Genomic DNA, 24150 nt, shown 5'->3' with positions numbered 1-24150 from the left:
CATCAGCAGAAAGTATGGCAGGGAGCTAGGCTGTACGTGTGCGCGTTTGATTTTTGTGCATTTGTGCCATATGTGTGTGTGTCATTTTTGTTTATGTGTATGTTCGTTCATGTCCAAATTATGTGAAATCACAGGTCTATGTCCATCAGTATTCCTTGTGTTATATGCTTGTTTTCTGCTATTTCAGCCTTCTCTCTCCCCCAGAATGACAATAAAACCAATGATAGAAAGCCTTACTAGTTTGTAATGAAAAAACAACAACTACACTTGCCTTTTCAATGTATATCTAAGAAAACTATGTGCCTGTCTTGCAGTGATAATAAAACCTGTTCGACAAGTTTGCAACAGTGATGCGATAGTTTTATTAACGTCATACTTTACAAATATTTTCTTCTTATCTGAAGGTAAAGTCTCTCCGTTGATGCTCCATACAGATCTAGACAGGTAACAAAAACAATTTGTTCATATCTTTCATTTTCTCTGTGCATCTTTCAATAAATACAGCAAAAATATCCACCATTAAAACAAAAAATTGGACGGTTTCACTCAGTATTGATTACATGTTAGAATCCGTATTAAGAAATAATAATCTGCTCCCACGCTTTGTTGAACAAATTATATTTAATACTTTGAATGTCTAGACATAGTTTTGTTAAATGTCTACTGCCTTACATTTTTATCGGCTAATCCATAAAATATGATGCTGTGACCTTGTGTGCCAGGGTCCTGCCAAAATTAATGCATAAATATATACTAATTTTCATAATAAATAATGTATACAACTTGTGAGGAGGAATTAATATGTTTTAGACTTAAGATGCTTTGATGAGGAAATCAGTGGTGTTACTGCTGAGTCATGCAGGGCAACATGAAAAGATCGTGTTAAGAAGCTCCTCTTTGTAAAGAACAGTTGTGTCACATGAAACATGTTTTTCAATTATTTTTTTGACAAAACGGCTAAATCCTTTAGGATAGATGCAGATCTGTGGTGACATTTAATGCTTGTCATGCGATTCTATTAACACACACCAGCTGTTTGGCAATACCCCTTCATCAGGTGAGACATGTTTGTGTATTCCCATTGCAAAATGTATATTAATTTTAAACTTTGCCATTTGAAAACCTCAGTATACCTTCATCCATCATGTTCTGACAAAGGTGTCTTGCTGCCTAATGTATGTATTAAGTCTGGGGGGTTGGCAGAAGGAATTGTCTGCTACAGTGGCGTGATAAACAATATCAGGGATGTGGTGCCAACGTCTACTCAAGGTTCACAAAGAGGATAAGCAGGCCTGGGAGTCCACAGTAGAACCAGAGCCAAGGTATGCCAGTCAGCCCCAGACTGAACACTCAAAGCGTGCCCAATTACAAGACTATCAGGCAAACCCATGGCTGCCCTTGTGAGCTGCCACTGTCACTTCTCAAATTTCTTTCCTGTGCTTCCTGCTGTGTTGAGTTAATCTCGTAGATGCTTTCACTTCAGTTAAGGGTCAAGCTACTTGCCAAGACATTCATAGAATAGTGGATGATAGACGTCCGGGAAGGATGTTTTAATAGAGTTGATTTTAGGGATGAAAGCCAGGGGCGGATCATGCCAGCTGTCTATAAACAAAAGAATGTCATCTGCATAGTGTTCGTGTCCAACTTTAAACATGGCTGAAGAACTTTACAATCACTGCGAGAGACTCAAACACAAAGCAATGGGCTGAGAGGACAGCCCTGTCTAGTACATCTGGCAACTGTGCAAGCCATCAAGGAGGCATATACCAATGCCAATTATTTTTATGGTAATGCCATCTTTTTGGACCAAATAGGATGAATAGTGCATTGAATCTTTAATCATGTTATTTTTATCTTGGTATACGAGAGATACTCTATTCACCCACTGCATCCCCCCTCCCCCCCAGATATTATACACCAAGTGGTAGCTTGACGTAGGATGAGGTTAGCGAAGGTCAATCAAAATTACCAATCTGTTTAAGGAAAGTTTGAAAATTGAATTCCTAATCTCCTGGGAAATGAAAGACAGAAATGTTTCACTGAGCAACAATAAGTGCAAAATACGGTCATTTTCAATCAACTTTATTTTTGTCCCATTTTCCCCCCCAAATATGTTACATACAAAAGGTGATCGGAATTGAACATTTCCTTGTGTCAAGACCATAACATTTAAATAATAAATAAAAAACAAGTATAAATAAAAAAATAAATAAACAGGACATTATGTGCCAAAAAATAAAGACTCTTCTGAATTGGCAGATGGCTTTCACAATGTTGGGTTTTTTGAAAACACATGTATGTAATACTTGCATTCCAGGTCACAGTTTTTAGGAGACAACTCTGGGTCGAGAAAGCAATGTAAACCGATAAGGATTACAGTACAACAGAGTACAATGTTGTATTTTTTTCCCTTAGTAGATATTACTGGGATATATACTTATGATGCCAGTTGTTCTAAAAGCTTATACCAGGTATTGAGAGTGTAGTGCTATTGGAATTACTTCTAAACTTTGCTCAAAGTACAAAAGTAAATCCCACCTGTAAAAACCATCTCTCGCATCTCGTTTGTATCCAGCTTGACATTCACAAAGGGCTGTTATTGCACTACACAGACATCCCTCAGAAAGGCACTTTTATCCCCCCCCCCCCCCCCCCCTCACTTTCCAACCAACAATTTTGTTTATCAGCACGTGTGGTGCACACACAAACACACACTGTATTGTGAATTTAAAACTGAATCATTTTAAAAACCAATGAAAAATGCATTTTGGTATCTAGTTAAAAACTAATAAAATATAACAAGTGGTCATAAAAGGTTTCACTTTCCAGATGAATTTAGAAAAAAAAAAAAAAAAAAGCCCCTCTAGTCTGCTGTGTACCACATCAGTGAAATTTGTTTTTAACTACAACAAAAAAAGACAATGTGATGTTGGATCGGAAGAGGCGGTAACCTTTTCCAAACCATCATCAAATAAGGCCAGGAATGTCAATTGTGCATGAAAAGGTCAAGATCGTAGTGTGATCCTATTGTTGGCTCATTTTCCATTTAGAAAAAAAAAAAAAAAAAAAGAATGTGTGTGCCATAGTCCAAACAGGCCAGAAACAACCGAGGGTAGGAGGGGTCTCTCTCTCCAAACAAACCCCAGCTCTTCCCAAAGCAACTCTGCTGTAAGATCACAGTTTCAATGAAAGTAAACTGTGTAAAATACCTTGCTGCTAAAACACTTTTGGAAAACAGCCTAAAAAGAATTCCAGCGGCAAGATTATCCTTATTCTGTTGCAAGCAAATAAGACAATTTTAGTGTTTGGATACCTTAGCCTATAATCCAGGGATGTTTGTCAATCAGGGGAAGCTGAAAGCTGCAGGTCTGGTTGGTGGCTTTGAAAGAGCCAGCCATGAAGCGGTGGTTTTGAGTGAGTGAGGGAAGGTATTTGGAGTGTTCATTTAGGCATCTGCCTGTGAGGGATCCATCACTTCAGGCCAGGTAGGAGTCTCTTGTATTAGGTATCGATACCGTCGAGGCATAAGCTGGACAGGCACAAAACCTTGAGGCAGAACTTCCTGACTGCTTGATGTTTATCAAGATCAATCAATCTGAAAATCAGCTGCCTAAGCACCAGTTCAAAAAAAAAAAAAAAAAAAAAAAAAAAAAGCGGCCTTCCATCCGTCAACTGAACAGGCGTCAGCTCGTCCCCGGCGCTGCCTTGAGAAATGTTATCAACCAGTCAGGCTGCCTAGGAAGAAGTGTTAACCAGTCAGATCGCCTCCAAGGCATCTGCCGATCGGGCAGCCTGGGAGGCACCGAGCTGGGCCCTCAGGCATCGGCATGGTGTTGGAGAAGCTGGACCACGTATCGCAGCCGATGTCTCAGCTCGGCAGTGCAGCCCATCTCGTTCAGCATGCTGAGGAGATACGTGCATGAGACGCGCTCCCGGCTGATGTAGGTGAGCAGATAGGAGTCATCAGACGACTTGCACAGGATGATCTTGGTGTGGTCTGCGTAAAAGTTAACCTGGAAGGGATTTTAAAAAAAAACGCCATGAATGTAAGAAGAAGAGGTCCGCAATCCAGTACAAGTGTTACCAAAGTGGGTAAATTACTTTTCTCGCAACTTGGTTGACAGTGCTGCATTACTTGTGCATTTTAAAATCATCTACAATTAGAATTAATGAGCTTTTTCAAACCTGTAATGTGCCATTGTTGAAGAGCATGACAAGAGCATGGTCCGTCTTCACCCACTGGAGCAGCAGAGGCGGACAACCGGATACTTGATCCTCACAATGCAGATCTCCACCCTGAAGAAAACAGAAAACATTTAGTTTAGATCACAGGATGTCACCGTTATAAATCAGACTGCTATGAAAATCTAGAAAAGTTTATACAAACAATTCATTATGAAATTAAAAGTATTTAGTAGCCGATTAATCAAAAAAAATAAATAAAATGGCTGCAGTCTTCTAGCTGAAAACTTCGCTCATACCTCCATAAGGTTTTGCTCCATGTAGTTAGCCATGAGCTCCACGATTTGTTTCTGGTTGCGAAGTTGCTCAGGTAGAGCGTTGGCAGGGAACGTGAAGAGTTTGTTGTTGGGAATGCAGTAGTGGACTGTCCTGGTTAGAGGGAAAGTTAAAGTGTTACTGTTTGATTGGCGACAAAACAATTTTAATTAATGATCCCCATCAAAAAGATTGAGGCTCTTGGTCAAGTCCAGTTATATGGAGAATGGTTTTAGGCAAGTGTTTACAAGTACTTACTTGCGTTGGTCACAAAGACTCAGTCGTGTTCCCTCATTGAAGAGCACGCCGATGCTTTGGTTCGAGAGCTGGTAGCCAAAACCATATTTGTTTGAGTAGTCCACCCATTTAGTCACCCACAGGAAGGACTGGGGCCTGGACAAACAGGGCGGGTTTCTAGTGGCTGCAGAGAGAAGAGATAAAAATGTGAGGGACTATGAAACAATTTCACAGCATGCTAATACTCATCCAAAGTAAATAGATGACACAAAAAGTTAGGTTTATATTTCCAAAGTCTGTAAGTAAGCATTTTACAACAAAAAGAAAAAAAAAGAAAAAAAAAAAAAAAGATGCTAGACATTTTAAGAAGCCATTTAAGCTTATTGGTGCTCCAGGCTACATGAGTCAGCAGATATTCAGAGGATGTGAGGAAATGGCTGAGGCACAGAGAAGATCTGGTGGATTAAACTTGAATGATGTGCATCATGTGTAATTTAAGGCAACAGAGTAAGATCGTTCATGTTTGAGGAAGCAGCATTTTTTAGCGTACCGTTTTGTGGCTCTGTAGCTTAATCTAATATCTTAATCTACGTCAACTCAAAGATTTGAAGCTGCTACTCAGCATTTCCATTTATTGTCTTGTTGTTAGACACGTCGAGCGGATTCGCCAAACATGAGTAATATGATTATTATGCTTTTAGGGTAAAAGTCCTACCTGCGGGCATGGTAGCCAGACAGCTGTTGAGAACTTTCAAGGCCGATTCAGACACAGTTGCAGGGGTCAGAATGTCCTCACATGCTGGAGAGAAAAAGTAGTACTTTTAAAAACATGGATCAGATAAAAAGAAAAGAAATGTATATGCAATGAAATATATAGATCATGCATTTAAAGAAAAGTATTTTGGGGGAGGCCTACGTTCTGTACTGCTAGCCGTGGTCCCCTTGAAGGAACGAGAGGTCGACTTCCTGGATTCCTCCTCAGCAGGAGTCGGTTCTAGCGGCACAGAGCCGACCACCTGACCAATGGGAGAGGGCACCTGAGCAGCAAAAAAAAAAAAGATTTAATTAATTCTATGATGGGGAAAAACCCCTCCAACATTGATGGTAAGAGCAGAGGAAAAAAATGACATGTCAAGGTAACCACAGAGTTAAGAAAAACCACGAGACAGTCTATCAAAACGTTCAGTTAGCGCTTGGGGTCCAAAAAAAAAAGAAAAAAAGAAAAAGATACACATGTATATTCTACCAGAATTAACCGTTGTTGCTTCACTAGTTTTAAATGCATTCATCGTTTGCATCTTACTGCCACTGAACTGGAGCAGAACCATTTTTAGGAACGGTTTACTCGTGTGCTTTTGAAGTATGCTACAAGTTGGATGTGTACTTTCTAATGTCATGTTAACAGGTTTTTTTTTTTTTTTTTTTTTTTTTTTTTTAAGTATTATGGTGGCAATCTGTTAGCATGTCAAGTTTTTCCCTGCAAACACATTTCAAATAAACAAATACATTTTTCAAATAAACAAATACATTTTTTAAATAAAGGATAAACAACATTCTTTTGACGTCTCCTTTAAATCAGAATATGCTCCTTGACTGCAACCTGGTTTCTCAGCACAGGCACATCATCAATGCATTTCCAATTTGGCTTTATAAATAGCAACTAGACCGGTCTGTTGGGGATTGGCCAACTGAATGATTCAAGCCTCAATAAGTCTCTTTTGTTCTTGTTTAAAGTAAACAAGGCAAACTTTTTTCCCCCATGCAGGACAGAAAAAAAGATGAAATATGTACCTCATTGGGTCCCACTGTCATGTAGCTGATCTGCCTGTTGATGGAACATTTAACGATGCCAGACACCAGTTTGGAAATATCTTTGTCATCCTTTTCCTCGCATGGGATCTTCTCCACTGCAAACACAAAATTTTTGCATTGTAGTCACAACAATTGTGTTGTTAACACCTACAGCACTTCTTTGACATGCTTGAAGGAAACCCGAAACCGACAACAATCCGGTTCTTCAGTTTAAACCTCAGTTCTTGTGAGAGAAATCCAGATTGCCGAGGTGACAGGAGTTGCATAGTTACATTTGGGAAGGGAAAACATGCGTAACTAACCGATGACTGACAAAAGAGATGAGATAATCTTCTATTGTGTCAAGTCACTTGACTGCTGTGCTACATTACCTTTTGCTTTCTTCTTGCCAAAGAAGCTCTTCGCTATTTTAGTGAAGAATTTCTTGGCAGGGCTGGGGGGGTGGAGCTCTGGCACCATCACACAGCTGCTGGGTGGAAGCTTATCAGGGGTGAAACCCTGGCAGAGGAGAAGAAGAAAGGCAGAGAGGATGAGGACGATGGAAGAGGGACAACATGATGATACATCCGTTCTAGTTTCAAGCACCATTGTCCCCACTCCAAAAAAAGAACAGGTATTAGAATCTCTCAGCTAATGGCAAACGTGTCCATCAATGAATGAAAGCATCGAATCCCATCATGGTTTCTTTAAACTGACTAAGTAAGCAGGACTTTTACATACTTTGGTGAAGAACTCGTGGTTAAGGATTTGATCCAGTGCGAGTCTGTCGCTGGGGTTTTTCTGCAGGATGCCTGAGATGAGTTTCTGTGCAGCGGGGGAAAGCGAGGACGGCAAGTTGTACCGAACGTCCTTTATACATTTGTAGGTCTCCTTCAGGTCCAGAGTCTCGAAAGGAGGGTTGCCGCACATCAGTGTGTACCTGAACGGGATACAGCAAGGCAACCATTGTCAACTTGAGATAGAAAATGATGATTCAGACTTTTTTTTATTCATAGTATAGTATGTAAAAAGTCTCAAAAATGTCATGCTATATCATGTTGAAAAAAAATAATCATAATAAAAGTTGTATTTATTTTTATTTTGTATACCCCAAAAATCACAAATTTGCCTCATTTGTTTATTGAAAAAAGTAATTGTACATATGGTATGATCTCTATTGTATTTACTAATACTATTGTATTTCTATTTTAATATGTTTGTCTCTACAATAATTACACCTGAGAATATCCACCAGAAACCAGTCAACAGTATAAAAACACATTCAACCCTTAGTGTGTGTCTCTTATTCCTTGAAGCAGTCCACAAATGCTTGTAATGGAGAGGGCCTTCATTACAGAAATACTATCCTTTCAACTCGTAGTAGTACACGATTGTGTGATGGGCTGTCAAAACTGATCAGCACGTGGCAGTTCCTATTGCTTTTCACATTCGGCCCTCAGTTATTTATTTATTTATTTATCCATTGATCAGATGGGAAACTGATCACTTTTATCTATATTTATTGGACTAAAAGTATGTGGCTACAGTGTCAAAGAAAAACAAAAAAACAACTGTAGTGGTTGGGTACCACGTCCTCATTCCCACATTGACTGAGATGAAGCTAAGCAAAATATGTTCTTCAAATAAAATCAATTTCATTGTACACATGACAGAGCAAATAACTCACATGACGCATCCGAGGGACCAAACGTCGGACTCTGTGCCGTGGCCCTGTCTGTTGAGCACCTCGGGGGCCAAGTAGTTGGGAGTCCCACAGATTGTTCTGAGAAAAAGAAAAAAAAACAATTACAGGATATATTTAATGCTTCAAAGGGCCTTCTGCTGTAGATGCATCATGCAGACACGTAGTGGTTGAGGCATTTTTTTTTCTTTTCTTGCAGCAGTCATTCCACAGGAAGGTGTCAAACTGGTATCGAAACTCTGCTCTAAGCGCTACATTCAACTGCCACTTGGAAACCGGTTTAGTTGGGTACTTACTGAGGGGAAAGTTGTGGTGGGAGGAATGTGCTTGGTAAGTGACGCAATGGTTTTAGGTCAATGTGAATTGCGCAAGCCTAGAAAACGGCTAAGACCGCAGTGTTCAGGTTTTTCGGATGTTATGTTTATGTACAGATGCTGCCCATGGAGTAAACTCAAATTTGGGTATAAATGATCGCAAAAATATCACTCTTCAAACCTTCGCAAAATACTGAAGTATTTTAAACGGCAGGGGTTAAGTAATTAAAAATGCGTACTTTTTCCTCATCTCGACTGTCTCCAGCTTGGCAGCGAGGCCAAAGTCTCCCAGCCGGAGCTCCATGTTCTCGTTGACAAAGAAGTTGCCTGAAAGAGACAAAAAAAAAAATAAAAACATTTGTCCAGTCAGCATTCCGCAGTTAACATGTGCCTGCCCCCTAAAGTCACAGCAGATTCCTGGGATGCTTGCCGTGCGTGCGCCAACCACGTCTCAGTCATACACTCTCATACCTAGTTTGAGGTCTCGGTGCAGGATCCCTCTGCTGTGGATGTACTTGAGACCGGATATGATCTGTCTGAGGTAATATCGCACTTCTGGCTCTGTGAGCGTGTGTCTCGCCTTCCAGATGTGTGCCAGGGACTGCAGGGACAGAGCAAGGAGTGAATCAGTGGGACTGTATGACAATGCTGTACACGCAGCACACAATCAATTATCAATAATTATTAGGCTTTTAGCTTTGTACAGTTTATCTTGAGTCAAAAACAGTGTATATAGTCTATTGTGCCATGGAGGAGAGTTACACAGTAAGCTGCATGTGAGCAAGCAAAACACATACAAGCTGTGTGCAGTCTTTTTTTTTATTCCTGACGTCTCACCTTCCGACTGCAGAGCTCGAGGAAGATGTAGATGTTGTCTTGGTCTTCAAAATGATGAGAGAATTTCACCACATGCTTGTGCGACAGGGTTTTGTGGAGCTCGATCTCATTTGTGATCTGTTCAGATTTGACAAACCTCGTCAGTTTGTGTGCACATTTCAAGCCTCAAAAACACAATTTAGGTGTTGGATTCAGCTCATGCAAGGCATAAACGAGCTCGATCACGTACCTTGTCCCTTTGGTGTGGTTTGGATACTCTGCTCTGTGGAATCACCTTCACAGCATACATTTTGTTGCTGGAGAGGTCCGTCATCTCGTAGCATCGAGCAAAGCCACCCTATGGGGGAGACAAAACAAGGATGATCAGCTGAGAAAAGCAGCAGGTTGAAAACCTGCATTGGCCATAAATAATCTGCCTCTTTTGATCTTAGGATCAATAGCTGTGCTGCAATCAAAATGATTTAGCCAAGGAAAGGTTGGTGTGGAGGCAAAGGTAATCAATGAGAGAGGAAATAACCGATCCGGGATGGAATGCATTTAGATGCATCATTTCATAAATCAAGATAAGAACCTGAGAAGCATCTTTGGTTGCCTGGTGTGCTCTGACATGCTTCTAGAAAACAGATAATCAACACCATAATGTCGTGTTTATTCACATATTCTATGCAATCAAGACTACATATGCTCGAGGACATGAGGCAGACAGAGCTGCTGCATTCATTAACCGTGAAACTGACGGAGACGTTTCCAGCTCTGCGGCAGGCAGCGGAAGAAAAAAAAAAAAAAAAAAAAAAAAAAACTTGGCTGGCAGCCCGACGCAGCGTATCGATGACCAGCAACATGTTGGTACAGCCGCCTCCATTCATACATCGCACATACGTGCGGTGTCAAACATCATTACAGCGGCGGTATTGTAGGTAGAGGAGCCGCGGAGCAGTCGGGCAGACGTGTCATTGGTGTAACAGTCGTCTGAGACATTTAAAAATGCGAGGATTCTTGTGGACACCAATTCTTCTCATCGACTTTTATTTTATTTTTTTAAAAGGTGTTGCCAATCATGTGTGTGTGCGCTCGGGAGCTGGGCACACCTTGCGCCTGATTCACTCAGTAATGACGCGCACAGCAGGGGGAGATTGGTCACATCCACCACGAGGTCATGTTCCCTGCATGAGTGTCACGTCTGGGAAACGGCTAATAATTCATTTTTAAAAATCATAGACAGCTTCCGCATATAGACCTCAAGCAGCGACTCGTTTATAAACATGCTAGACCAGTTATTTCACCTCAGATGACAACACTCCTGCGGTGAAGAGAGACTAAAGCACATGGGACATTCAACAAAAATCTCCATACCTTTCCCAAAAGCTTCCCTTTACTGTAGGACCTTCCCGTTTTGGAGTCCGTCACCACCTGAGCCAGCTCCGGTTTGATCTGTTCGGATTTACTCCTACTGGCTTTCACCGGGGCAGAGGACTGTTGGGGTCCACGCTCCGGAGCGGGCTTGAAGAAATCCGCATTCATGGCGGGGCACGAAATGCGCTGCGCCGCGGTGAAACAACCGGTATCCATCAAACACAGCGGTGGAAAGAACCAGTTCGCGTATGTATGTATGTATGTATATATATATATTCCTGTCGCGTATTTTTCTCAGTGGTTGGTCTGGTGCGTAATGATGCGTCCGCCTCGGCCAACTCTATCCATCTGGAGTGTCTGGGCTCTGCAGGCTATATAGGCGAGCAGCGACGTCACGGGGCAGGGGGCGGGGCGAGGTGGTGCACTGGTGGAGAAAGTCCAGACGATTTGATCAGATCAAATCTCCATGAAAAAAAAAAAAAACTTTAGTGAAAAAAAATAATTAATGTATTACACTGACTTTGATGTCGCTCGTAAAGCTGCCGAGAGGCCAATGGCACGCTGTAACCCGAGCAGGGGGGGTTTCCATGTTCGTCATGTTTAAACTCTGATGCAATGATGATCCGTGGAGCCCACGTGAAGCGCGATCACTTTAAGAATATTGTTTATTCTGACACCAAATTCTCATTTTACTCAACCTACTGTGACCGTTTCATTATATAAGGGAGATTGTGTTAAGAAACGTGTCCAAGTGAATAACTCACCAAGCGCTAAATTATTCTACCTTTATTACTGAGCAATGAGAGAACTTCACTTAATATTATTTTAGTGAGACATCTGCTCAATAAAAGGAATTGTGAATGGTGATTTCAGTTCACCACATGCCACAAATTAAATCCAATTTGTGAAATGTTGCTATGAGTCCAGAAATTCGTTTTTTTTGTTGTTTTTTTTGCCAAAATCCTGAGAATACTACAAATAAAAACACATTTTCAATAAATCTCGGGTTAGATTTATCCCGTCTGTGTGTGTGTATGTGTGTGTGTGTGTGTGTGTGTGTGAAACACTCAAAGTAACCCGTGTGATCCACTCATCGCTGCTGCCACCTAGTGGACAAAACTCTGCAGAACTGTGATTGTATACCTTACTCAAAACTGCCTTTATTCAACAGTCTACGTTGTACTTTGACTGTTTTTAAAGCAAGTCAGGCCACAAACCATAAACTGTGCTGCACAAACAATAATAGGTGACGGTTGCTCATCTTACTTTATAAGAATAGAAAAAAGGTTAAGCTTAAGACCAGGTAGTCACCGTCTTGAAATAAAATGCCACGTTTTTCTGGAGCAGGCAGGCCTGTGAAGGCATATCTAAATTATGACAACGCTAATTACACCTCTTGAAGACATGATGACAACATGAATACTGAGCCTGACAAGTCTAATAAACGGTTGGTTAAAACACTCAGTCAAATATGACCTCAAAACCAGAAGATAAACAGAGGCAAAGCAGATTTGGTTCAAGATCTGTATTCGTGAGAACGTCATGAACAACCTGAGGGCCGGCAACAATACATGTGAGACTAAAACAAAAGCAAAGGTAAAATAATCAACATAATTAACGCATACATTTTAGATATTCACCAAAGCTGGAGGGAAATAAGCAACTTCAACAGTGCTACTGTAAATATAGTGGTAAACTGTCAATACAATGAAAATGCAACAGTCACATGAAGGAATTACTAAGCGTTTTAGAGCATTACACTATGCAACAGGAATGGGTGAAATACATTAAATGTCAAACACAGACCTGTGTAGTAATGCGAGTTAATACACTGCACTGATGCATCAGCAGTATTCTCTTTGCAGGTATCATTTGAGCTATTTATGGAATGAACAAAAAAATACAAAAAGGCCTGATATGAAGACATTAAAAGAAGTCAGAAGAGCCCTCTGGTTGTCTTCATTAAAGGAATATGAGCACAACTTTGGCAAATGTACACATGGAAACATTTTCAGCTCAGTTTAGCTGCACAGGAACAATATGAAGATGTGACTTTGCAGAACATGTCTCAGGTATTTAATGAACCCTGGTTCAATTTAAACTATGATGTACTAACAGACAGTAACCTCAGGTAAAACAACTGCATTGTGGTCCTTTAACACATTAAATCTGACATTACCAAACAAAGTGACCGACACTGCAGTTTCTTGTTGTGTTAACGTAGCCATCTGGTGGACATCGCCCTTATTCTTGAACAGATGTTTTCTATGCAATTGATTGACAGCATTCTGCATTACGTTCCATGACACTTCAAAGCGGGGCCAAAATTAGGCCATCCTGGGTTTAGATATTAATACCAAAACTTTATTCATGAGCTGTACACAGAATTTTTGAGATTTTGTGAAAATATGATTCATATATTGGACTCATAACATTTAATATTCAAGTCATGTCAAATGCATCCCTGGCAGCTCTCCCTTGGTGCTGCTGTGGAGCTCAGAGGTCCATCATGTCTTCTCCTCCTCCTCGAACTTTCTTCTCCTGGGACTCTGACCAGGCTTTGTTGATGGTTCTCTTCATCTCGTCATCGCCCTCAGAGTAAATCTTCTTCAGCATGGTCATCAGACCGTCGCTGGGGTCTGCGTTCTCATCAACATTAGGTTTACTGTTGAGGGACAATAGGATAACATTTTGTATGTCTTTATACAAATAGTGGGATTCCCATCCTCACCCTGTAGTATAGAGTACAGTGACACCTGGCTCACAGACATGGTACTGCACTGCAATGTGTCAGCGCTGTCAGTGGCAGCATGTAGTGGCCATATGTCACTTAAAAGCCATGCTTTGTGCAAGTTACTTTAACTAATATGAATTAATAGTCTTTATTTATTTTAACTTACTCTTTCTCTTTAGACTGCTTTTCCACGGTTGTTAAACAGTCCCACTTCTTTGTTGTCTGCTTCTTACACATGACCAGGATCATGTCCGTTTTTATCTGTTGATGGGAGGAAAGGTGGTTAAAAGGCTTTTCAAAAGCCAACAGGCCTCTGCTGCTCTGTTTTCCCCAGAGGTAAGCAGAGTGAAGAACTGGTAAAATAAGTCAGCACAGAGCCTGAATCCAGCAGTGGGCAAGACAAGGGACTACTAGATAGATACCCATGTTTCTTTGTTGCTAGGTTACTAGTTATGCCGTAAATATTATTAATAAATCTGACCTATTTCCGACTTCAACATTTTGACTGATAAAATCCAAAACTCGTGCCACTTTCTATCAAAATACAGAGTCTATTCCTTTAAATGATGAATAAGCTTTGTCCACCTTTTTATAGCTGTCCTTTTCGTCGACTGGATACAACAGGTTGAGGATCGTCATCTGATGGTTTTTCCCATCAAGATCCTTTACCAACAGAGAAAAAGACCTGCAAAAGAGAGGATGAGCAAACACAATTCAATTCATTGTACGGGTGGTGGCACATGGTTCATGTAAATATGGTAATTATCACCGTACCTTTCTGTAAAGTTGACCTCCACGTTGTCTGATGGAATTTTGTGCACATCCTTCAATGTGAGGTATATTTTGACGAATTTCTCTGACTGGTCCCAGGCTGCATAGAAGAGGCAAATGAGTGAACATTATTTTCAAAAGCTTTTCAGCTCTTGAACACATCTAAATAGTTGTACTTTCTCACACATGACTGGTAGTCTTACTAAACAATAGCACCCTACCATAGTTGTTGATCTTGACTGTGTATGCTGCTTTAGAGGCAGCGGATGGGTCTGCGTCTCTCTTGGCTTGTTTCTCCTTTTGTTGTCGTTTGACTGCGAGCTCCTTCTCCACCTTCTTCTGCTCCTGCTTTAGCACCTCCTGCACTCGTTTTCTCTCTGCCTTCTCCAAGAGTGACCCCAGCTCCACGAAATCGGCCTCCAACTGGTTGATCTGTATTGGAGAAAGAATTAGACCACTGAGAAATGCAGATCCCTGAATTAGACCAAATAAAGACAATTTGACAGAACATGTTTTTAAACAATGTGTAAAATGTACTTGTTTCTCCATTAGTTGATCAACATGTCACTACATATCTCAAGTTAAAAATACTAAATATTTGCTTCACAAAAGGTTGTACAAGTGTTGCTTGAATGTCACTTTATTATGTTTACAATATTTATGGTATATTTGTTGTTACTGGTGAGGACAAAACATAAATTATATGATCGGATTGGGGTAGCCTTGCTTACTGCTAGCAAGTTAGCTACAGATACATACAGCCAGACATGAACAGGTATTGATATTACTTTGGCTAGTACACCTTTAAAAAACGTTAAGTTGTGGATAAAAATGTGCACACTGCTTAACTAAAGATATAAACAATAACATACTTTGATGGTTAGCTTGCTAAAGTTCGCTGACGGTAGCTAGCGTAGCATTGCTTTTAGTAGAATAACGTTAGTTCACTCGACAGCTAAAATCAATAAACTCAAACAAACCCTAGTTTGGTCCTGTTGACATAATTACACTAAACTGAATAAAAACGTTCCGTTTACCTGTTCGGTTATATCCATTTATCCTTTGTCAGTTAAATGCGCTAGGTTCAGAAATGTGTTTGTGTAGCGTTACTCCACTGGTCGGCTGCAGTACTTTCCCCCTTCACCGGATATGGTTCTTCTTCTTCTTTTTGTTTAATGGCGTTTGTCAAGCCAGCCTACAGGCGCAGTACCGCCACCTACTGGACCGAAGTGTTGGCATCCATAAAACATACAAATTAAAATACATTTTCTCACTAAATGTTCTTTTAAGTAGTTAATTGCATAACTATTTATTGTAACGCCTTTCAGACTAAACATCATAACAACTTGAATGGATGCAATTCTGCTGCCACTCACCACTTAATTAGCACTACTAATTTTAGTATTGTTACACTATAGTGTATGATCAAATAATGTGTATTATTTGTTAAAATATAAATTTTAGTTGAATAAAGGTTTTTGGTTGAATTCAATATCAAAACCCATCATGTATGACTCCAATAGGTAACAACTCAGCTTGAGTCATTGAGCTTAGATAAATTACTGCAATGTTGCAGGACACATAGCTTTGATTTTAGGTGACTCTTTAGTCAGTCAACAGTGAGCAAACTCACTTATGAAGGTAGAAGAAAATATGTTTTTCCTTGATCATATTTACATGGCTGGTCACTTCATCAACTGAATACAAGAATGAAAAACAAGATAGAGGAAAAGGGTTAGTTATGTACAACAATATTTATTCATCCATGGCGATCTCAAGTTACATGGAAATTTACTCTTCTGAGAAGTCTGTTTTTTTAATATAATCCAATCCGACTGTAGAGTCCAACGGATCCCCAGTCACCACCTTGCCCTCAGAATTCCGGACATCTGGTTGTGGTCAGCCAAGTGACGGAAGAAAATTCGGCTCAGTCGCCACCTCCGCTTCACCCCCCGAGGTCTGGATGTCATCACACACCTGTTGCGTATTCTCACAGGACAGCTGTCTCTTGGTAATGCTGCAATTTCTTTATCTGCTACCTCCTGCAAAACATTTTAGGAATCATCTTGGATGTTGGATTTCATGAATCATCCCCCACAATGATCACTAAATATGTTATTATGGTTAAAGTTAATGAATGCTAACATTGAATTATTGCTCAGTACTATGAAACATTTAAAGTGGCAGTTTGAGTAGAAATATTGTGTTGTACCTGAAGCTCTTTGGGTAGGATGGTGTTCTTCCTCAGTGCATTGATCCGCAACCTCTCATCAGCATAGTCAAAAGCCATCTGTCTTCTCTTTACGTCCCTGAGCATCCTCCAGTCGACATAGTAACTCCTCACCTGCTCCACCGCCCCCCAGCAGCTCCTCAGGGCCTGCACACATCGGTACGGCAGTTGTTATCGACAGATAATATTATGCAGGGAAAACTAAAAGATCCCTACCAAAAATGTTCTTGTGATCACAAGGCCGATTGTTTGGATTCATCCACACTGTTATGGACTACGGTCAAGTACAAAGTCAGCATGGGGTTTTGGACTCACTCAACATCCCGTCGTTGCTAAAGCTGCTCCATCTTAGTCGATTAGTCAACTAATGGATGACTTATTTCTGAACTTATGAGCACACTTCTGGTAAAAAAACAAAACATTTCAAGTGGTGCCTTTGAGCAAAACTTTGTGGAGAAACATAGCGCTACAGATTTGTCGATTAAATCCACAAATCAATTAGTCGACAAAATCATACTAGTGTTCGTCGAATGAGAATTTCTTTGCTCGAGGACAGCCCTGCTCGTTACTCATCATCGTTGTAGCATCACTTTCAACTCTTTGTAGCTATCGTGCTAATACATATAATCAACGTTAATAAGGCCAAAATGATGGATTAATAAATTATAAGGATTAAAAGTCTCTTAAATAGTCAAATCAACTTGATTCTACTGCTATTTGTTTATGTATTTTGGTACTTTGTGAAACACTGTAAAGTCAAGGAACATGGATCTCATGCAATAGGCTTCCCAGTCCATCTGTATAATGATACTATTACTGTTTGTGTTGTCAGGAGATATTGGTAAAGTCCACTTCTTTTAGCCTTCTTATATACTCCTCTATGCTTCATTTGAAACAAGGCTTCCGTTTGTATACTTTGTATATAAATTAAATCAAGTTAACTAACGTTAGCATTAGCTACGAAGCTAATGTCAGAAAGCTAGCAACACCACTAGCTAATACTGAAAACGTTGCTTTCTCCATCTTCATAAATCTGCGATACAGTCTTATTGAAAACATTGAAACCCCAAATATAGCGTTACAAAAAGTAACGTACCTGCTTTGGGGCGCAGACAGTAGAATAAAGGGCATTTAACCCTAAACATGTTATCCTGTGGGCCGCCATATTTAATGAAGTAGTGATGCAAAACCACAGAAGAAGAATGATGGCACACGGGAAATATTGCCACCTATCGACCAGGAGTGTGAAATGAGAAATGGAAACAAACCTGCTGGTTTTGTGGACCAATCCTATCAACATATTTTCCGACCAATGTTGCAGTCAGTTTATGTGATTATTTGTGCTTTATTATAGTTTGACATTTCAGATGATGGATAATCAAGAAGGTAGATATCAGGACAAAGTGGTTCACTATGTGATTATCATAAATGTATTCTGAGACACTTGATTGCAAGATTAGGGCTGCGGTCGAAAAGTCAGAAAATTACCTCCTAACGTCTGTTCCTAACCACTTTTCCTTGACCTTTATGAAAAACGTTATGGGGTCAAGGAAAGATGTGAAGCAGGATTTAGGAAAAGACAACCGTGGTGTTTGGAGAATCCGACTACACTTTCACTAAGTCACGTAATTATGTGAAATGGTGTAGGAATGGGACAGCACTTTTCTGCAACATATCACGTTACTTATGACAATGACAAAAAATAAGATGTACAATTGTGGGTATTTATTTATTATTTTATACTTTACTTTATACTCCCTGATTTGAAAGTCTTCCAGGCTCTTTCCTCACAAGATGAGGTCATATCATATAATCTATGTACTTGTTTTTGTCAAAACAGCTTCAATGACAAAATCAAATATTTGATGAACAAATAAATAAATATCCTCTGATTTCATGTTTTCTTTAACCCTTAATATTTCTGAGTAAATCTAATATGACAGGCTGAAAACCCATGTGTCATCCTCTGTTTACCTTTTTTTTTTTTACTATCTTACCCCATGTTTAATTTGCAATGATTTATGGGTAATTCCCTTAGGTAAAGTCTGCATCTAATGCTGACTTACAGAAAGGGTTCATAAAGGGCTCAAAATGTCTGCCAGAGAGCCCTCAAACACTTGATGATTTGACAGTGGTACAGAAAGTTCGAACAGCTCTTATCATGGCGGCCACTTAGATACTTCCGGGTCAGTTCACTCAGTTAGGAACCTTCCTAAGCAAAAATAACTTCTTCTTCTTCTTCTTCTTCTTCTTCTTCTTCTTCTTCTTCTTCTTCTTCTTCTTCTTCGTCTTCGTCGTCGTCGTCGTCTTCTTCTTCTTCTTCTTCTTCTTCTTCTTCTTCTTCTTCTTCTGTGGTGTTTAACGGCAGCTTGCATCCGTTTTGTTGCATTACTGCCATCTTCTGGTTTCAATCAGTTCGTATGTTCACAACTACTAAACTTTCCCCATCAGTCCCGTTGCTCGCAAAAAGTTTGTAAAGCACCTTTTTCCCTGATTACTGGATCCCCACTCCAGTATATCATTCAGCTCTCTTCCTCTCATCACTAGTCTTTGCATTTCTCCCAGCATGCCCCTCCTTTCTGAGCTGTGTCTACTACAGGAGGTGATGACATGTTGCACAGTTTCTGGTACCTGACAATGCTCACAGAGACCGGTTGGATGTTTCCCTAGCATGTGTAGTGTGCTGCGTAGATTGCTGTGTCCTATTCTTAATCTTGATATTGTAACTTCTTCTCTCCTGTCTCCTCCCCTATATCTTACACTGCTCACTTTACTCTGAACTGAATGTAGATGTCTCCCCCTCGTCTCCTGGTCCCAGTGTTGTTGCCATACTTTGTTGATATTTTTCCTGATGAAGCTCTTTCCCTCTGCTTTGGATAACTTGATACAGATGTCTACTTTGTTTTCCTTCAGCACTTGTTTGGCTAATTTGTCCACTTTTTCATTTCCTCTGATACCTACATGGGCCGGTATCCATATAAATACAACTTCAGTGCCTCGTTCTATTGCTCTAGAGTGAATTGACATTATTTTTAATAGCAGATCTTGTCGAGTATTGGACATACCTGACTTCAGACTAACGAGTGCAGACATGGAGTCACTGCAAATAAGGACTTTGCCTGGTCTGTGTTGTTCAACCCACTCTAGGGCCAAACAAATGGCATACAGCTCAACTGTATACACAGCTAAAAAATTCAAAGTGCGCTTAAATATTTCAACTTTGTGACTAGGAATTGCAACAGCAAATCCTGTACTGTCTGTAGCTGGATCTTTTGATCCATCAGTAAAAACATGCACATGTTCTGAGTATTTTTTATCTGTGTATTCATAGAACTCACTCACTAAATTTGTATTTCTTTGTCTTACCTTAATTTGCATCAACTCCATGTCCACCTCTGGTTCTTTAAGCAGCCACACAGGAGTTACTGGCCACATGACAGCAGGGCAAAGCTCTATACCTGAGACTCCTAGGCTTCTTGCTGTTGCTTCTCCAACCCAGCCAAAACTTGTCTTTGGTACTTTATGTCTTTCCCAACACGCCTGTAATACTTTTTTAGTTGGATGAGTATCTTCATGACCTCTCAGATTTATCCAATAATTAACCAACAGTTGTTTTCTGCGTAGACACAATGGCATTTCTCCTGTCTCTACTTGGATGGCGCACACAGGTGATGTTCTTACTGCCCCTATACAGATTCTAAGGGCCCTTGTCTGGATAACATCTAGCTGTTCAAGTGCGGTTTCTGATGCTGAACCATATGCTATACTACTATAATCTAATCTGGATTTAATTAGAGCTTTGTAAATGTGTATCAGGGATGCAACCTCTGCTCCCCAATCCAACCCTACCAGACATCTCATTACATTTATAACTTTTTTACATCTATCACTAACGTTTTTTATGTGGTCTTTCCATGTTAATCTGCTGTCAAAGTGTACTCCTAAAAACCGAAATGACTCTACTATTTCTAACTTGTTTTCATACAGACTCAGCTGAAAGTTTCCCCTAGTTCTCCGTCTCGTAAAGAACATTACTTTCGTTTTTTCCGATGAGAATTTAAATCCCCATTTCTTCCCCCATATTTCAACTCGTTTTATCCCTTCTTGCAGTTTTTGAACAATATGTTCCAAGTTTCTTCCTTTTTCCATAAAGCCCCATCATCTGCAAATAATGACCTTCCCATATCTGGTGAGACCGTTCCAAAGATGTCATTTATTGCAATTACAAAAATAACTTTTCGGGACTTGCAATGTTAAACCCCTGTAGTACTACTTAAGAACCAACAGGTGGCAGTGTCGTTCTATGAGTCTCTTTCTCATCTCCCACCAAAGGAGTGTGGTCCTTCATGCTGAGTCTAAACATCATGTCTGACTGAAATCCTATTCTTCAATCTTCTGAAACACCAGACACATCTCTTCTCCCCTGACACCACTAACAATTAAACTATTTTGTCTTAAGGAAGTACATATAAAAAAACAGTGCACTTCTTTTATGGTTCAGCGGGGCACGGTTCTAAAAAGTTTTTTTATAGAAAAGAAATTTAACAATTGCAGCACATTCCATTTAAGTTTTCTTAAACAATCCTCATTACTTTAGAGCCTTGAGCGGATGCGTTCTTGGATAAATATTAACACATGACAAACTGCAGGCTGTGCTTCCTCTATAAAGAGCAACATCACGAAGCAGGCTGGAAAATCTGTAAAGGCTTGAATTAAATTAAAAATGACTAATTGCATCAATGTAGCTTGTATAACAGATAGTGGTATTTGTAAACCTGATAGCATCAACTGTCTTTTATTTTCTGGGTTAGCATAGGCAACATTTTGTTTTCCTCAAATCACTGTACTTGTACAATTACATGGTTGTCAAGCAAGAAAAAACAAGTTTTTGAGATTTGGAAAACAGCATTGTCTTTTGACAGCAGCAGTATATCATAGTTTAACTGTTTTTTGGCTCTCAGTTGGTTTTGGCTTTAAATGCCTGAAGTGACTATTCCAAGACCACCAGGAGGGCAAAATCATTCCCTCTGTAATGTCTTTCACCCCCATAGCAGAGAGATGTCAGAGGCTTGAGAGCACCTGAAAGGTGACCTTCTACGTTTCCATGTATTGTAAAATTCATGAGAAATGCCAGGCGGGCAGGTTCTGCCAGCAAGAGTAAAGCTCTGTGTTGGTTGACCAAAGTACCTTTCTGCTAGAGGAGTTTAAACATTCTTTCATCAGACCTTAAACATCTTGATTGGAGTTTGTAAGTGTTTGACAGTGTGAAGAATGGGTGTGTTAGGCTTACAATGGCTCATAAATTCAATGACATTGACTACCAGAAACATTTGAGCTGTTATGTGTGGCTCTGAGTGCTCTATGTGAAGGGACCAATGGAGAGGAAGCACTGAAAGAAATTCTGTGACTTTCAGACATTTCGAGTGGATAATACAAATGGCAGCCGAATAACAAGTCTCTTGTCAGCTGGCATCAAAGGAGCAATTGAATATAAAGGTGTCATGTAGACAGGTGTCTTCACAGCAGTGCAGTTTCATGCCTTACAGAGGATCAAGACCTCCGGCTGGATCAAAGCAAAGACTTGGGAGATTTGGGGGCAAAGCCATGCGATATAGAACTGATCTGTTTCTGAGATCGGTTAAAATTACTCAGCGGCACTGCTGACAAGTGGCCTCATCCATAAAAATGATGGCAGCGTGTTAAACATGGTCAAAGTGATATAACTGAGGCTGAGACTATTGAACTTTAGTATTGAAGCACCATGTAGAATTTGAAAATACACGAGGTGCTATAGTGACCATATTGTCATTGCATAATGCCCATACATGGATGTACTGTCTGCATTCATATAGCAAATGTTTGATTTTTCACACAAAAATGTCACAACTTCAGCCAGGCTTTAGTTTTTCATTTGTCTGTCTCCTGTTTTGCCACACTAACTCTCATGTCATTTCAGAATCTGCCACTCCCCCCCGCTCTGCACTAATTGCTGATTTCATTTCACCTGGCCTGCCCCACCTCCATACTCACCTGCTCCTCATCAGCAATCAGCCCCTCAGTGTATATGTACCGGCCCATTTCCCTCAGTTCTCTGCCAGATTGTCTAGTGTGTTTCCCTTGCTATCCAGCAACCTGTCATTCCGATTCTGATCCTGATTATCCGTGTATTGACCTGCCTTTTTGGACTTTGGACCTTCTCTTTTGCCTGCTCCCACTGGATTTGTTTGCCACGCGGGTTACTACCTGGTTTGACATCTGCTGGTTATTAAACCCGGTTTCTACACCTGAACTGTTTTCTGTGTCGTGCTATTGGGTTCTTGTCTGTCGTTTTGTGATACCTGACACAAAAAGGTAAAATGTGTCAAAAATTAAAATGTGACACAACGTTGTTTTTTCTACCCAAGTGGTTGTTTAGTACAGTTTGATACAATTTGGATTCCAGATGGAGGTTGAAAATGGCTTTTCTTTTCAAATTATTGCTAATCTTTAATTTTGTTGTTATGTGACTATGATGGCAAAGAACAATGTGAAAGATGCAGGCAAAGGCACACATGCTGTGTGTGAACAGAAACTAGTCTAAACTCCAGGGTAAACATGGCCGTGTCTGCCACCTCTGATCAGGATGACATCTTTATAGATACAATTCAACTTGTAAGCCGTAACCAAGCTGCTGTGTTTCTAAGTGGGTGGGCTTTCCCACTTTCAACCTAACTGGTACAACATGACCATCCAGTGAACATAAATCATGCCCACAGAATTACACTGTGCCAGTCAGGAGCAAAATATATATGACATATATATTAATAAAACTTAACAAAGCTTAACTTTGGCATCTGGAGATCGTGATCTCAATTTAGACTGTTCAAGGCCATGGTTAGAGTGCAACACCACATCTCAGCATATATTCCTCCAAATATTTGAAACCAGTAATAATATTATATGGGGCCATAAAGTGATGGATGTTGCCACAGAAAACAGAGGTGTTATGCCTCTTTGAAAAACGTTGGCTTACCTAATCTTTGCTATTTGGCAATGATCCGCGTATTCTACGATTTATATAACCAAGTCATAATTAAAGACGAGAAAGTGTTTGTATATTTTTATAACTTGATGACTGTCCAGATATCACATATCATGACATACTTTTTTCTTACTTTTTTAATCTGCTGGTTGGGACAAATTAATTCAATTTGTTATAGTTCAACAGATTTATGTGAGCCAATTCTATTCTGTTAGATCAATCTACAAAAATGTGTTTACTCTTTCTTTTTCTTTCTTTCTTTTTCTTTTTTTTTTTTTACAATATTTCTTTACTTTAGCTCAGTGAGTGCCTCTTTTAAACATATTAGTCAGTTAATGTCCACAAAGTGTTATGTCTTGACAGACCAGTCTATACAAATGTGGTGAAATGATTATAGCCCATTTTAAATATTCCACTCTTTCTATGAAACCATAATCAAATGTGTACAGTACCTGGTGCAAAAAAGGAAAAAAAGAAAAACGTGAGACATTTCCTGTATTTCCGTCTCTGGGTAAAATATATAACTCTCCCTCTCTCCTCGAGATGTCGTAAACTTCACAAGCGGAGCCACGGTTTGCAAGCCCTCAACTGGATCATTGTCTTATTCCGGACGTCTCAGACAAACTTGACTGCCAAATGAAAAGAAACAAGCACATGTTACAG

General features: G+C 40.0%; 3 protein-coding genes across 3 annotated transcripts; all 3 read right to left on the bottom strand.

The window, feature by feature from the left end:
• Nucleotides 1–2066: 2066 nt before the first annotated feature.
• On the bottom strand, nucleotides 2067–11201 carry plk3 (polo-like kinase 3 (Drosophila)). The gene is made up of 15 exons (XM_068701567.1): nucleotides 10732–11201; nucleotides 9608–9715; nucleotides 9379–9495; nucleotides 9013–9142; nucleotides 8781–8868; nucleotides 8213–8308; nucleotides 7267–7465; nucleotides 6918–7044; nucleotides 6526–6641; nucleotides 5651–5771; nucleotides 5450–5533; nucleotides 4756–4918; nucleotides 4482–4611; nucleotides 4186–4296; nucleotides 2067–4013 (listed from the first exon to the last, which is right to left on the bottom strand). The coding sequence occupies exons 1-15, from the start codon at nucleotides 10945–10947 to the stop codon at nucleotides 3816–3818; spliced, it is 2004 nt and encodes a 667-aa protein (XP_068557668.1). The 5' UTR covers nucleotides 10948–11201; the 3' UTR covers nucleotides 2067–3815.
• A 1040-nt stretch (nucleotides 11202–12241) lies between these two features.
• On the bottom strand, nucleotides 12242–15392 carry cacybp (calcyclin binding protein). The gene is made up of 6 exons (XM_068701849.1): nucleotides 15274–15392; nucleotides 14458–14668; nucleotides 14240–14336; nucleotides 14051–14150; nucleotides 13632–13726; nucleotides 12242–13396 (listed from the first exon to the last, which is right to left on the bottom strand). The coding sequence occupies exons 1-6, from the start codon at nucleotides 15289–15291 to the stop codon at nucleotides 13228–13230; spliced, it is 690 nt and encodes a 229-aa protein (XP_068557950.1). The 5' UTR covers nucleotides 15292–15392; the 3' UTR covers nucleotides 12242–13227.
• Nucleotides 15393–15971: 579 nt separating this feature from the next.
• On the bottom strand, nucleotides 15972–17649 carry mrps14 (mitochondrial ribosomal protein S14). Its single transcript, XM_068738239.1, has 3 exons — nucleotides 17563–17649; nucleotides 16449–16613; nucleotides 15972–16278 (listed from the first exon to the last, which is right to left on the bottom strand). Exons 1-3 carry the CDS (start codon nucleotides 17629–17631, stop codon nucleotides 16096–16098), a joined length of 417 nt encoding a protein of 138 aa, XP_068594340.1. The 5' UTR covers nucleotides 17632–17649; the 3' UTR covers nucleotides 15972–16095.
• Between the last annotated feature and the right edge of the window lie 6501 nt (nucleotides 17650–24150).

Source organism: Cebidichthys violaceus, unplaced genomic scaffold (assembly GCF_023349555.1).
Source record: "Cebidichthys violaceus isolate CVI_PGR_0920_01 unplaced genomic scaffold, fCebVio1.0.p SCAF_8, whole genome shotgun sequence".
NCBI lineage: Eukaryota > Metazoa > Chordata > Actinopteri > Perciformes > Stichaeidae > Cebidichthys > Cebidichthys violaceus.
Note: the sequence above shows the minus strand (reverse complement) of the source record. Positions and strands in the feature narration are given on the sequence as shown.

Bases quoted from the DNA above. Each gene is read 5' to 3' on its own strand.
- plk3 (XM_068701567.1), bottom strand. From the start codon at position 10,947: ATGGATACCGGTTGTTTCACCGCGGCGCAGCGCATTTCGTGCCCCGCC. The intron at 9,716-10,731 runs GTATGGAGATTT...TCTCCCCCATAG, and splicing joins AAGGGAAGCTTTTGGGAAAG to GGTGGCTTTGCTCGATGCTA. The intron at 7,466-8,212 runs GTGAGTTATTTG...TATCCCGTTCAG, and splicing joins TGGTCCCTCGGATGCGTCAT to GTACACACTGATGTGCGGCA.
- mrps14 (XM_068738239.1), bottom strand. From the start codon at position 17,631: ATGGCGGCCCACAGGATAACATGTTTAGGGTTAAATGCCCTTTATTCT. The intron at 16,614-17,562 runs GTACGTTACTTT...CGATGTGTGCAG, and splicing joins CTGTCTGCGCCCCAAAGCAG to GCCCTGAGGAGCTGCTGGGG. The intron at 16,279-16,448 runs GTACAACACAAT...AATGTTTTGCAG, and splicing joins TCCTACCCAAAGAGCTTCAG to GAGGTAGCAGATAAAGAAAT.
- cacybp (XM_068701849.1), bottom strand. The intron at 14,337-14,457 runs GTAGGGTGCTAT...TCTTCTATGCAG, and splicing joins AGTCAAGATCAACAACTATG to CCTGGGACCAGTCAGAGAAA. The intron at 14,151-14,239 runs GTACGGTGATAA...TCTCTTTTGCAG, and splicing joins GAGGTCAACTTTACAGAAAG to GTCTTTTTCTCTGTTGGTAA.